The sequence below is a fragment of the Bos javanicus genome, chromosome 10 (genome assembly GCF_032452875.1).
Source record: "Bos javanicus breed banteng chromosome 10, ARS-OSU_banteng_1.0, whole genome shotgun sequence".
NCBI classification, from domain to species: domain Eukaryota; kingdom Metazoa; phylum Chordata; class Mammalia; order Artiodactyla; family Bovidae; genus Bos; species Bos javanicus.
Genome location: NC_083877.1, coordinates 91,536,294 through 91,549,824, shown reverse-complemented (window position 1 = coordinate 91,549,824; position 13,531 = coordinate 91,536,294). Strand labels below are relative to the sequence as shown.

Below are 13,531 nucleotides of genomic sequence, written 5' to 3'. Positions count from 1 at the left end.
ACCTACTTCTGTCTAAGCTTGATCTCCAACCTTTCTGTGAAGGGTCAAGCTGCTAAATGACTTATGCACACCTGAACAGGATTCTCCTTTTAAAAGCAATTAAACAAACAACCTATCTGTTTCCTTGGCTACTAGGAACCAGAATCAACATTTAAAAAGTGTCAAACCTCCTTAAATAGCCAGACCACTAGTTGCAAAGGAAGTGGTGGAAGACAGTCTTAGCCAGAAACATGATCATGATATATTACCCTGTGTGTGCCAGAGAAATGCAACGTGGAGGAAAACAAAACAGAACAACAGGACTCTCCGCTACTCATCCATAATGTCCTGCTTTTGTAAGTGGGACTTTTTCCCTCCTCTAATAACCATATGTCATAATGAGTTAGTATCAGCTCATTTAAACTGGCTCAAGCCAGTCCAAAAAAAATACACAGGATGGCTGCCCTTTTCACCAAAAAAAAAAAAAATCTCATTTACTAATGTTGATGGAAGCACATTTAGCCACAGCAATTTGCATGGCAGTTGAATTGCTGTTTGTGTTGAACAGCAAACCAGAGAATAATAAAGCAAAACAGGAACATGCCAGTGGTGAGCAAGGGAGCAGAGAAGCCCTTCAGCTTTTTCCATGCTGACCATTTGTTCTAAAGCAAGGAAGAACAAACAGCAGTTTGCTCATTAGAACCAGGTGTCACAGCACAGTCGATGGTCACAGCATTGTGTAACGTCAGCTGTCCAGAGGTCTCACCTGTGTTCTCCCATCTCATGTCTGTTTGCAATAGAGCAGTCACTTCTCAGCGATGCCTAGTAGCCATTTTTCATCAGCACAGGTTAACAACCCTGTTTATCATTCCAAATGCCTATACTTGAACAATGCAACTAGCAAGTGAGCAAATGAATAAAGAAATGATATAGGCAGAGAAAGGTATTTTGGGGACCTGAGTTAAGTAGCAAAGGTGGTTAAGCAGTGGTTAGGGAAGCTGTGGATATAAAGACATCAAAGCCCTCGTTGTTGACATCAGTGGCTCCTAAGATAAGTGAGACAAATACGGATGTGTGCACTTAAAAAATAACCGTATGGAACTTCCCTGGTCATCCAGTGGTTAAGAATCCATTTGCCAACACAGGGGACATGGGTTCAATCTGGGAAGGTCCCACATGCCGTGGAGCAGCTGAAGCCAGAGCACCCTGAAGCCCATGCTCCACAAGAGACACCACCAGAGTGGGAAGCCCTCTCACCACAACTGGAGAGTAGTCCTGCTCACTGGAACTCGAGAAAACACATGGGCAGCGACGAAGACCCAGTGCAGCCATAAATAAATACATTGTTAAATTATTTTTAAATAAAATAACCATATGAAGAAGGATGCAACTAAGTCCTGAGTGGTACTAAAGAGATGAGCTAGGAAGGCGGGAGAGCAGAGCTCTAGCTGTGGCTGCAGCGCTAGGTAATTGCAGGCAAACAGTTTGCCTTCTTGGAGCTTCATGTCTTCATCTGTTTATTACAGAATGAAATGTTTCACTGTGAAATACGAAGTTCTTGCTAACCCCAAGTTCTCCAAGTTTCTGCGCAGAGATAAGAAGGTTCAGCACAACCACATCCCCAGAGACTTTTAGCAATGACAGCAATGCAGCTACTACTGAAAAAAAAGAAAAGAACAACATTAGAAGTGGTTATGTGGCCTTCAGACAAGGGTGGACCTTGTCCTCAGCCAGTTCTGTTTCTTGACTCTGTTCTTTCCTGCCAGCTTCATCGCTTGCACACGTTCCTTTGACACAGGAGAAAATAGCACCTTGGAAGCGCCAGGCTTATCTAAGCTTGCAGGTTCAGAAGGAGCGTTCTCTCTTGGAATCCATATTGTTCCCTAAAAAAATGATTCCTGCTGGCATTTGCTTAGCTTATATGCTTGGGCAGGAAAGGTGCCCTGACAGGCCAGTCTGGGTCAGGACTTACTTTTGTGGCCAGAGAGGTTGGCCCTTTGACTGAAAGTTTCACAGGAACCATGTGGAGAAGAATCTGAAGTTCTCAAAGGGAAGGATTGGACATAGAGACAGAAGAAGAACAGCTGTCCACTTATACCGTGATAGAAGCCGGGATGAAGATCAGTGAGGGTGAACAGAAGGGGAGTTCTGTATTTTAAATCAATTATAGGAATTCCATGGTAGTTTTTTAAGTCATTCAAAATCAAGCATTGCCATTGGTATCAGCTTTTTAGAAGAGCAGTGTCACGTTTATGTATTTGAAGAAAACCGGGAGCATAATTTTTAAATTGCGATAGCTCTATGATCTTCTAAGGATAGACTGAACTCCTTTACTAAGTAAAATAAAAATAATTTATTTTATCAAATGTGTGAGTTGAGCTTGGCTATAAGATTCAAAACCTGTTACTTATCCAGTTAAGTTTTGGCTAAGAAGATTGATGTTTGGCATACCAAGTTGACCCTGGAAGAACAAGATCAGTTTTCTTTAATGGTTGTTATACCCCACTATCCACTCTTCCAGCTCCACTGTTTCATTAAGCCATGTCATTCATCACAAGGGGTTCAGTTCTGAGAACCTCCTGTATCAGTAAGTTGTGGAGCAAAATGGCCATGGCCACATAGTGACACAGTAGTGGTTTTGTATCTCACAAATACTTTTTTATTAAAAAAAAATTTAATTGACGTTTAGTTGACACACAATATTGTATTAGTTTCAGATTGAGGGCAGGAGGAGAAGAGGGAGACAGAGAAAGAGATGGTTGGATGGCATCACCAACTCAATCGACATGAGTTTGAGCAAACTCTGGGAATTGGTAGACAGGGAAGCCTGGCGTACTGCAGTTCATGGGGTCGCAAGGAGTTGGACACAACTTAGCGACTGGACAAAAACAATACAACATAGTAATTTGACATTTCTATACAATACACCCTGTTTATTTAACTTATATGCAGAGTACATCATGAGAAAAGCTGGACTGGAAGAAACACAAGCTCGAATCAAGATTGCCGGGAGAAATATCAATAACCTCAGATATGCAGATGACACCACCCTTATGGCAGAAAGTGAAGAGGAACTCAAAAGCCTCTTGATGAAAGTGAAAGAGGAGAGTGAAAAAGTTGGCTTAAAGCTCAACATTCAGAAAACGAAGATCATGGCATCCGGTCCCATCACTTCATGGGAAATAGATGGGGAAACAGTGTCAGACTTTATTTTTCTGGGCTCCAAAATCACTACAGATGGTGACTGCAGCCATGAAATTAAAAGATGCTTACTCCTATGACCAACCTAGATAGCATATTCAAAAGCAGAGACATTACTTTGCCAACAAAGGTCCGTCTAGTCAAGGCCATGGTTTTTCCAGTGGTCATGTATGGATGTGAGAGTTGGACTGTGAAAAAGGCTGAGCGCCGAAGAATTGATGCTTTTGAACTGTGGTGTTGGAGAAGACTCTTGAGAGTCCCTTGGACTGCAAGGAGATCCAACCAGTCCGTTCTAAAGGAGATCAGCCCTGGGATTTCTTTGGAAGGAATGATGCTAAAGCTGAAACTCCAGTACTTTGGCCACCTCATGCGAAGAGCTGACTCATTGGAAAAGACTCTGATGCTGGGAGGGATTGGGGGCAGGAGGAGAAGGGGACGACAGAGGATGAGATGGCTGGATGGCATCACTGACTCAATGGACGTCAGTCTCAGTGAACTCCAGGAGTTGGTGATGGACAGGGAGGCCTGGCGTGCTGCGATTCATGGGGTCGCAAAGAGTCGGACACGACTGAGTGACTGATCTGATCTGATACAATGCAGATTGATCACCATGGTATGTTTAGTAAACATCTGTCATCATGCAAAGCTGTTGCAGTTTTATTGACAGTGTTCCCTATACCATACATTCCATCACCATGACTTATTCATAATTGGAGGTTTGTACCTCTTAATCCCTTTCACTTACTTCACCAACCTTCCCACCCACCCCTAGACTACTGGTTTGTTCACTGTATCCATGACTTTGTCTGTTTTGTTTTGTTTGTTTGGTGTTATGGATTTGTTTTTAGATTCCACTTGTAAGTGAAATACTATGGTATTTGTCTTTTTTTCTCTGACTTATTTCACTTAGCATAATATCCTCTAGGTCCATCTGTGTTGTTACAAATGGCAAGATTTCAGTCCTTTTTTTATGGCTAATATTTCATTCTATATATGTATCACATCTTCTTTATTGATTCACAGATACTTTCTTACACAATATACAAAAATAAACTAAAAATGAGTTAAAGACTTGATAAGACCTGAAGCCATAAGACTCCTAGAAGAAAACATAGGGATATCTTAGCAGTATTTTTTGGATGTGTCTCCTCAGGCAAGGGCAAAAGAAAAAAAAAAAAAAGTGACTATATCAAACTGAAAAGCTTTTGCAGAGCAAAGGAAATCATCAACAAAAAAGCAACCCACTGTGGGGGAGAAGATATTTGAAAATGATAAATCTGATAAGGAGTTAATATCTAAATCATATCAATGTAAAGAAGTCAGACAACTCAATTAAAAAAAATCTGATTTAAAAAATGGGCAGAGGTGGTGAATAGACGTTTTTCCAAGGGAAGTATACAGATGGCTGCTATACATTTAAAAAGATGCTTGACATCACCCATCATCAGGGGCATGCAAATCAAAACCATGATGAGGTGTCACCTCACACCTGTTAGCGCGGTTATTCTCAAGAAGACAGCAGAAGCAAATGTTGGCAAGGATATACAGAAAAGGGAACCCTGTTGGAATGTAAGTTGGTGCAACCATTGTAGGTAATAGTTTGGAGGCTCCTCCAAAAATTAAAACTACAACAGCCACATGATCCTACAATTCCCCTTCTGGGTATTTTTCTGAAGAAAATGAAAACACTAAATCCAAAAAGATATATTCACCCCCATGTTTATTGAAGCATTATTTACAATAGCCAAGACATTGAAGTAATTTATGTCTCACAAATATTGAACAGAGTTGTGCTGAAGATAAATTACTAAAACCATCTGTTGTTTTGGCCTGTCTGATATCCATACCTCCTCCTCTTGTTAATAGTACCCTGGTGTTTGGAAACAGTCCTTTCTGGTCTTCATCCAATTCTTCTGGGATTATCAATGAAAGTGTTTCATACTTTCCCTTGGCCAAGCAGTAAGCAAAAGATCTAAGCTGGTCTCATTAGCTCTTCTCTGTATGGAATTCCATCTTGAGTGGAGTAACATGAAGGTTAGTGTTACCCAGTATAAAATGCCCATTAGTTCACGCTACCTACATTCCTACCCACCCAGGTCAGTTGTTTCTCTCTCCAGAATCTGGATCATTTTTTCTATTATCTATTGTTATTAAATGTATTGGTTAATTAACCAATACATTAATTAATCTTATAGCCTTCTAATAAGTTCTAAATGCTTGCTGTTCAGCTAGCATGTTCAGTTAGCTGATTATTATCAGTGAGCAAGTGCTATGTACCAAAACAACCCCCAATTACATTTATTTCATAAGTCATGATTCCGTGAGCTGAAATTGGTTTTGGGCTTAGCTGGGCAGTTTGTCTGGTCTCTGTTGGCTCCCAGCACCATCAGTTATATTATGCCAGGTCTCCTGAAGTTTCAGGATATTGCCCTCCCAGTTACGACACAGACCAGTGCGACTTGCTACCCACTATACTACTGTTTCCTGCTCCATCTAGCAGCATTTGCTAAAAACATTTGCATTTGCCCTTCTGGCATATACATTGAATTTCTGTGCGTTGTATTTTCCTTTTATGAAGCCAGATGACTAACAGTAAGTCATCTGGCTTCTGGGCATTTGCTGGCTACCAGTTGGGGCAACCTGCAGAGGTTCAGGAGTGGAAAGAATCCTGGACCATGTGTCTATTGTCACCTAGCAGGCTGGACTGGGCTTGTTCAAATGGTAGTGACAGAATACCACGTGGAAAAGTGAACTCAGTGTGGATGTGCACACACTTGCTTCTGCTGTTTTCTATTTACCAGATCAAGTCAGGTGGCAAGCTTAGATGCGAGATACCCGTGACCCCTTAACGACAGTAGCTGCAATGTCACGATGTGGATAAGTAAGGATAAAGGAAGTGGAATGATCGAGGACACTTATCGTATCACACCACCATTTGGTGTCTGTACCATATAGCTAAAAATTCTGATGTGCCAACAAAAACCTTTAAAAATAAAACCCTAATAATTCTCCCATAGCTTTCTTGATGTAACTGATTATGGGTCCTTTGGGAGCCAACATCAGCCATCGACAGGTACAAAGCACAACCTGACTTTTATCCCTAACCCCAGTACATTGTCTTAAGGAGATTGCCTGACGTTCCTCTGTATTTCTCTTCACTGTGCAGTCTCAAAAAGTCATCACCATCAATTATATCATCTACCAGTCTCCTGAAGTTTCAGGATGTTGCCCTCCCAGTTATGATAGACCAGTGTGACTTGTTACCCACTCTACTACTTTCCTGCTCCTTCTGGTAGCATTTGCTACTAACATTTGCATTTGCTTTTCTGGGGCATACATTGAGTTTCTGTATGTTGTCTTTTCCTTTATGCAGCACAGCCTCTTGGTAAGTTATATACATCACAGAGTGAGGCAAACACTAATCATGATGTGTGCTGCTGTAGGTATTTTTTTCCCCAGTTTTAATCCAAGTTCTAAGTCAGCCCAGCCCTCTTTAGGTTTGCAAGATCTAATAAGATCATAGCACAGGGTGGAATGGCTGCAGGCAGAAAATTCTGCTTGCCAAATGCCTTTTCCTTTGTAGCAAGTTCATAAATTAATGCAGGACACTGAGACACCATGCCTGTACACATGTATTTAGACAGAAGTCTCTGGAGTTGACTGACTCACCTTCCAGCCTCTGATTTCTCTGAGATGGTGCCAGGCGGTTGGTCAGATGTGGCTTCTGCACTTCCCACCCTCTCAGTGTGAAATGATAATTAATATGACTTTACAGTTAAGAGGGTGTTCTCTTTCCATTAATAACACCCATTATTCCAGGGTATTTTAATTTGGTTGTAAAAATTGACTCTGGAGGTAGAACTTGGCTTGGGAGCTTATTTTAAGAGCAAATGGATTGTCTCTATTTTTTTTTTTTTCTTTCAAAAGAAAATTTTTTTTTTTTTAAAGAAAATTTTGTATTGTTTTTTGAGTTGCATAAGCATTAGACCAAATTTCTAAAGCATTGGTATGATGTTGGACTTGTACTTGAGTTGGTCTCATTTTCTGGTATCTCCACCGGACCTCAGATCACCCAGGGCTTCTCAGCTAGCTTAGGCATGGCAGGGCCCAGATCTCTGCCACGTGTCATCAGCTGGGATCGGAGAGCATTCCTTTCTTGTTGTTTCTCATACTTTAACATCAAATTCTCTTTCTAGGCAATAGTTTATGCAAGCTACTGACCGAATCTACTTTTGATACTAAGAGGCAATACATTTTTACATTATATTTTAACTGGTATTTTACTTTCTTATTTTAGATCTGCTGGAGGAGACTCATAGAAAAGATGAAGAAATGGAATCTCTGCAGGTAAGTTCTCCAGTGGGCAGGTACCTTTGGTTTAAACATTTGTTTTCACTCTGTTAGCCTTTATCATAGTCACATTCAGACTACTATGGCAAATGGAGCTTTAAAACCCAGCTTGAAATTTACTTTGTTTTTGAAGTGTTTGAGAGCATTCATAATCTCTGAAAGCAGGAAGCCAACTCCATCTCTATGTACTCTTGAACCATTTTTTTCTTGGTAGAGCTTAGTAGGAACTGCAGCATTCAGAAATGAAGCAACATCTCTGAAAAGTCCTTTCCCCTTAAACAGAGCTAATGAATGAGAATTAATTCACAGAATCTGCATTTTCATGTGAAATCAAAAGTATTCTGACTCTACAAATATCATCCTATTATTACCAATGACCAACCAAGAATATTAACACATCCGTTGAGCTTAATACTTTGCCTTGTATGCCTCTCAATTCACTATGGATATATGCACATTTCTTGGACTGGAAAATTGTGTTTGAAAGATTGCACTCAAATTTTAATTGACATTTCCATGGTGTGAGCAATTGATGTTAACTTAGCATCTGACAGAAGTTCTCTCTTCCTTTTACATAGGCTGACTTACAAATGGGTAACTTGAGTGTCTATCTTTATTAGGGGAAACATAATCAGTTATACTCACATGACAGAACCAATTCATTTAACATCACTGGGGATTAAGAACAGTAAATACTTTGGACCTTTAGAGTTCTTCCTGAGCCTGGAGCCGCAAGGCGGGGCTGGAGACTGATATAAGGAGCTGGCTTGAGCGCTTTAGGGGTAGAGATGTTTGCTTCTGGTGAACAAAGGACTGCTTAAGCAAAGCTCACAGAGCAAGGGAAATGTTCTCTTATTGGGGTTGTTTTATTTGATAATGGATCTGGTGAGAGAAAATTGTATAACTGATCTGAAAAATGATTCAGAGGAGTGTAGTATACCTAATAAAATACCTAATTTTATTACTGCATACCTAATAAAAGTCACATGTGTTAGCCACAATTTATACAGCTTAAATTCTTTTAACACCTTGTGCTATATTCAGGTATAAAAAGAAAGAGCCCTGGTTGGTCCAGTCTGGGGCTAGGGGAAAAAATCTCAAGTGTATACTTGCCCTGTCTCTGAGAAATTAATATCAGCAATACTTGTTGCTATAAAGAGTGAAAGTTTGTACACTAATTGTATATAGTGAGGAGGTGATAAAGGCTTTCTGATGCCTTTTGATTATGCACTGTTTGCCTCTAGCCCCCGAATACCACGTATAAGCATATTTATTGAGTGCTTAGTACATATCTGGCCTTTTGAAATGGTATCATAAACCTTTTTGAGTTTATTTCTCTCACAATATGAATGTTGGAACTAGAAATCCTGTTAAATTACTAGCCTGTGTTGCTTCTCAAATATTTATTATTGACAGCATTTTCCACCAGAATGTCCACTGAGTGCAGTGGAATGCACCAGCCAACTCACTATGGGCACTTAAAGATGTAGAGTATCCGATGTGAGGTCCAGTGTGGAAGAATTCAACCTTGGCACTTTGTAGTGGCAATTAGTGCCTAACGAGAACACTCTATTAAGAACAAAGAAGGGAGTACCTCAGAGTGTACGGGAGTGCAGAGACACATCCCAGAAAGCCTCGCACTTTAAAGGCTAGAAGAAAATGCATCGCAAAGTACCTCCATTCATGAATTTCCATATGCAAATATACATAGTACAAGAGATATTTATGAGAAGGCTGTTAAAGTATACAGAGTGAAGTCTGACAATCACAGAAAAAGACAGAATGGTTTTTAAAAATGAGAGCACTAAGTACTAGATATTGACAACTTGGCTCTGCTTCTGATTCACTGGGTAACCTTGAGGGACTCAATTAACTTTGCTGTGCCTATTTTCTCATCTGTAATATAAAATCATAAAACAGTCTTCCAAAAGTGTTTAGTGTGGATTAGATTATCCCAGAAGGGAGAGCTAAATATTTAATTCCAATGTACCATGTTAGCACATCCCCATGTATCCAAATTGAAGTCAATTTTATTTACTCATTATCATCATATAATTATGTATAACAGCCATTCTGCATTTAATGTTATCCTCCTTAAGGGCAGGGGGTATTTATTTATCTCTAAACACTTCCCAGTTCCTATAAGTCAAAGGTGCTCCATTTACTTATTGAAGAAATATTCATTGAGCACCAGTTCTATGCAAGGTGCTGTACTGGACAAGCTGCTTATACTGGGTAGTTTGTTGCCCTTTTATACCAAAATTAATGAGAAAAATATTAAGTAGGTGTTTATAATAAAATATTAAAAATTGTGTTAGAGACAATGTTTACATCATTGTGGGAACATAAAACAACCCTCATCTTTATTGGAGATAAGGGTATGTTGGGTGCAAGTACAGAGGGTTGAACGTGGGTAGGAAGAGCAGGGTTGGAGTGGCAATCCAGGTAGGCTTCTCAAAGGAAGCCAGTGTTTAAATGATAACCAGGAGTTAGCATTGATAGTTGTAGAGTAAAAATAAGTTCTAGGCAGTAGGAAGGATATGGGAGGACCTAAGGAATCAATTTCATTTTTAAGGACCTGAGAGACTTTCAATATGGTGGAATGTAGCATCTGAAAGAGGAGAGGCAAGACAAGAATTTGTAAGATGAATAGAGGTCTAAAGGATCTCATAAAGGAGTTGGAATTCTACCTTTAGTATATGGGAAACCCTTTAGTAAAGAGTTTCAAACAGGACAGCAATATGATCAAATTTACATTTTTACGAAGTAACTGGCTGTGAAGTCTAAAATCACTGGGGACTGGCAAGATTGAAACCAAAGAGACCAATTAAGCAAAAGTTTGTGAGAATATTGGGAGGAGATGGTGCTGACTTGAACTGGCTGGTAGCAGAGAGAGTGAAGAGGAATGGGGGTTCTTCATGTATGTTAGGTGTGAACATTTGGGGCACTATCAGATTGTTGTTACTGCTCAGACGCTCAGCCGTGTCCAGCTCTTTGCCACCCCATGGACTGCAGCATGTCAGGCTTCCCTGCCCTACACCATCTCCTAGAGCTTGCTCAAATTCACGTCCATTGAGTCAGTGATGCCATCCAACCGTCTCGTCCTCTGTCATCCCCTTCTCCTCCTGCCTTCAATCTTTCCCAGCATCAGGGTCTTTTCCAGTGAGTCAGCTCTTTGCATCAGGTGGCCAAAGTATTGAAGCTTCAGCTTCAGCATCAGTCCTTCTAATGAATATTCAGGATTGATTTCCTTTAGGATTAACTGGTTTGATTTCCCTGCTGTCCAAGGGACTCTTTAGAGTCTTCTCCAGCACCACAGTTCGAAACCATTACTTCTTCAGCACTAGCCTTCCTGATGGTACAACTCACACACTCATACATGACTACTGGAAAAACCATACCTTTCACTATACACACCAACCTTTTTCAGCTGGGTAGTGTCTCTGCTTTTTAATACACTTTCAAGGTCTGTGATAGCTTTTCTTCCAAGGAGCAAGCGTCTTTTAATTTGATGACTGCATTCACCATCTGCAGTGATCTTGGAGCCCCCCAAAATAAAGTCTGTCACTGTTTCCATTATTTCCCATCTAATTGCCATGAAGTGATGAGACCAGATGCCATGATCTTAGTTTTCTGAATGTTGAGCTTTAAGCCAACTTTTTCAGTCTCCACTTTCACTTTCATCAAGAGGCTCTTTAGTTCCTCTTCGCTTTCTGCCATAAGCTGGTGTCATCTACAAATCTGAGGTGGTTGGTATTTCTCCTGGAAAACTTAATTCCAGCTTGTACTTTATCCAGCCTGGCATTTCACATGATGTACTCTGCATATAAGTTAAATCAGCGGGGTGATAGTATGCAGCCTTGACGATCTCCTTTCTCAATTTGGAATGAGTCCATTGTTCCATGTTCGGTTCTACCTGTTGCTTCTTGACTTCCATACAGATTTCTCAGGAGGCAGGTCAGGTGGTCTGCTATTCCCATCTCTCGAAGAATTTTCCACAGTTTGTTGTGATCCACACAGACAAAGGCTTTGGCGTTGTCACTGAAGCAGAAGTGGATGTTTTTTTTGAAACTCTTGGTTTTTCGATGATCCAATGGATATTAGCAATTTGACCTCTGGTTCCTCTGCCTTTTCTAAATCCAGTTTGAACATCTGGAAGTTCTCGGTTGCTGTACTGTTGAAGCCTGGCTTGGAGAATTTTGAGCATTACTTCACTAGCATGTGAGATGAGTGTAATTGTGCAGTAGTTTGAGCATTCTTTGGCATCACCTTTTTTTGGGATTGGAAAGAAAACTGACCTTTTCCAGTCCTATGGCCACTGCTGAGTTTACCAAGTTTTCTGGCATATTGAGTGCAACACTTTTATAGCACTGTCTTTTAGGATTTGAAAGAGCTCAACTGGAATTCCATCATCTCCACTAGCTTTGTTTGTAGTGATGCATCCTAAGGCCCGGCTCTAAGTTAGTAATACAGCATAGGGGTTATCTGGGTCATGAAGACTTTTTTGTATAGTTCTTTTGTGTATTCTTGACACCTTTTCTTAATATCTTCCATTTCTGTTAGATCAATACCATTTCTGTCCTTTATGCTGTCCATCTTTGCATTAAATGTTGCCTTCAGTTTGGTTGAGTCGCTCAATTATGTCCGACTCTTTGTGACCACATGGATTGCAGCATGCTAGGCCTCCCTGTCCATCACCAACTCCCGGAGTTTACTCAAACTCATGTCTGTTCAGTGATGCCATCCAACCATCTCATCCTCTGTTGTCCCCTTCTCCTCTGCCTTCAGTCTTTCCCAGCATCAGGGTCTTTTCAAATGAGTAAGCCCTTCCATCAGGTGGCCAAAGTATTGGAGTTTCAGCTTCAGCATCATTCTTTCCAATGAATATTCAGGACTGATTTCCTTTAGAATGGACTGGTTGGATCTCCTTGCAGTCCAAGGGACTCTCAAGAGTCTTCTCCAACACTACAGTTCAAAAGCATCAATTCTTCGGCGCTTAGCTTTCTTTATAGTCCAATTCTCACATCCATAGATGACCACTGCAAAAACCATAGCCTTGACTAGATGGACCTTTGTTGGCAAAGTAATGTCTCTGCTTTTTAATATGCTGTCTAGGTTGGTCATAACTTTCTTTCCAAGGAGTAAGCGTCTTTTAATTTCATGGCTGCAGTCACCATCTGTGGTGATTTTGGGGCCCAAGAAAATAAAGTCTGTCACTGTTTCCCTTGTTTCCCCATCTATTTGCCATGAAGTGATGGGACCAGATGCCATGATCTTAGTTCTGTGAATGCTGACCTTTAAGCAAACTTTTTCACTCTCCTCTTTCACTTTCATCAAGAAGCTCTTTAGTTCTTCTTCATTTTCTGCCATTAGATTGGTGTCTGAGGTTATTGATATTACTCCTGGCAATCTTGATTGCAGCTTGTGCTTCATCCAGCCCAGCATTTCTCATGATGTACTCTGCATAGAAGTTAAATAAGCAGGGTGACAATATACAGCCTTGACGTACTCCTTTTCCTATTTGGAACCAGTCTGTTGTTACACGTCCAGTTCTAACTGTTGCTTCCTGACCTACCTACAGAATTCTCAACAGGCCTGTCAGGTGGTCTGGTATTCCCATCTCTTGAAGAATGTTCCACGGTTTGTTGTTATCCACGTGGTCAAAGGCTTTGGTGTTGTCACAGAAGCAGAATAAGTGTTTTTCTGGAACTTTCTTGCTTTTTGGATAATCCAACGGATGTTGGCAATTTGATCTCTGGTTCCTCTGCCTTTCCTAAAACCAGCTTGAACATCTGGAAGTTCATGGTTCATGTATTGCTGCAGCCTGGCGTGGAGAATTTTGAGCATTACTTTACTAGCGTGTGAGATGAGTGCAATTGTGCAGTAGTTTGAGCATTCTTTGGCATTGCCTTTCTTTGGGATTGGAATGAAAACTGCCCTTTTCCAGCCCCGTGGCCACTGCTGAGTTTCCCAAATTTGCTGGGATATTGAGTGCAGCACT

At 40.6% G+C, this 13,531-nt stretch overlaps 1 protein-coding gene across 11 annotated transcripts in view; it reads left to right on the top strand.

Moving 5' to 3' along the window:
- CEP128 (centrosomal protein 128) overlaps window positions 1-13,531 on the top strand; it is a 475,959-nt gene that overhangs the window by 362,406 nt on the left and 100,022 nt on the right. For all 11 annotated transcript variants that reach the window (XM_061429611.1, XM_061429609.1, XM_061429607.1 and 8 more), the window contains one exon: window positions 7,478-7,527. In XM_061429611.1, coding sequence (XP_061285595.1) covers window positions 7,478-7,527 — 50 coding nt within the window. The remainder of the gene's footprint in view (window positions 1-7,477; window positions 7,528-13,531) is intronic.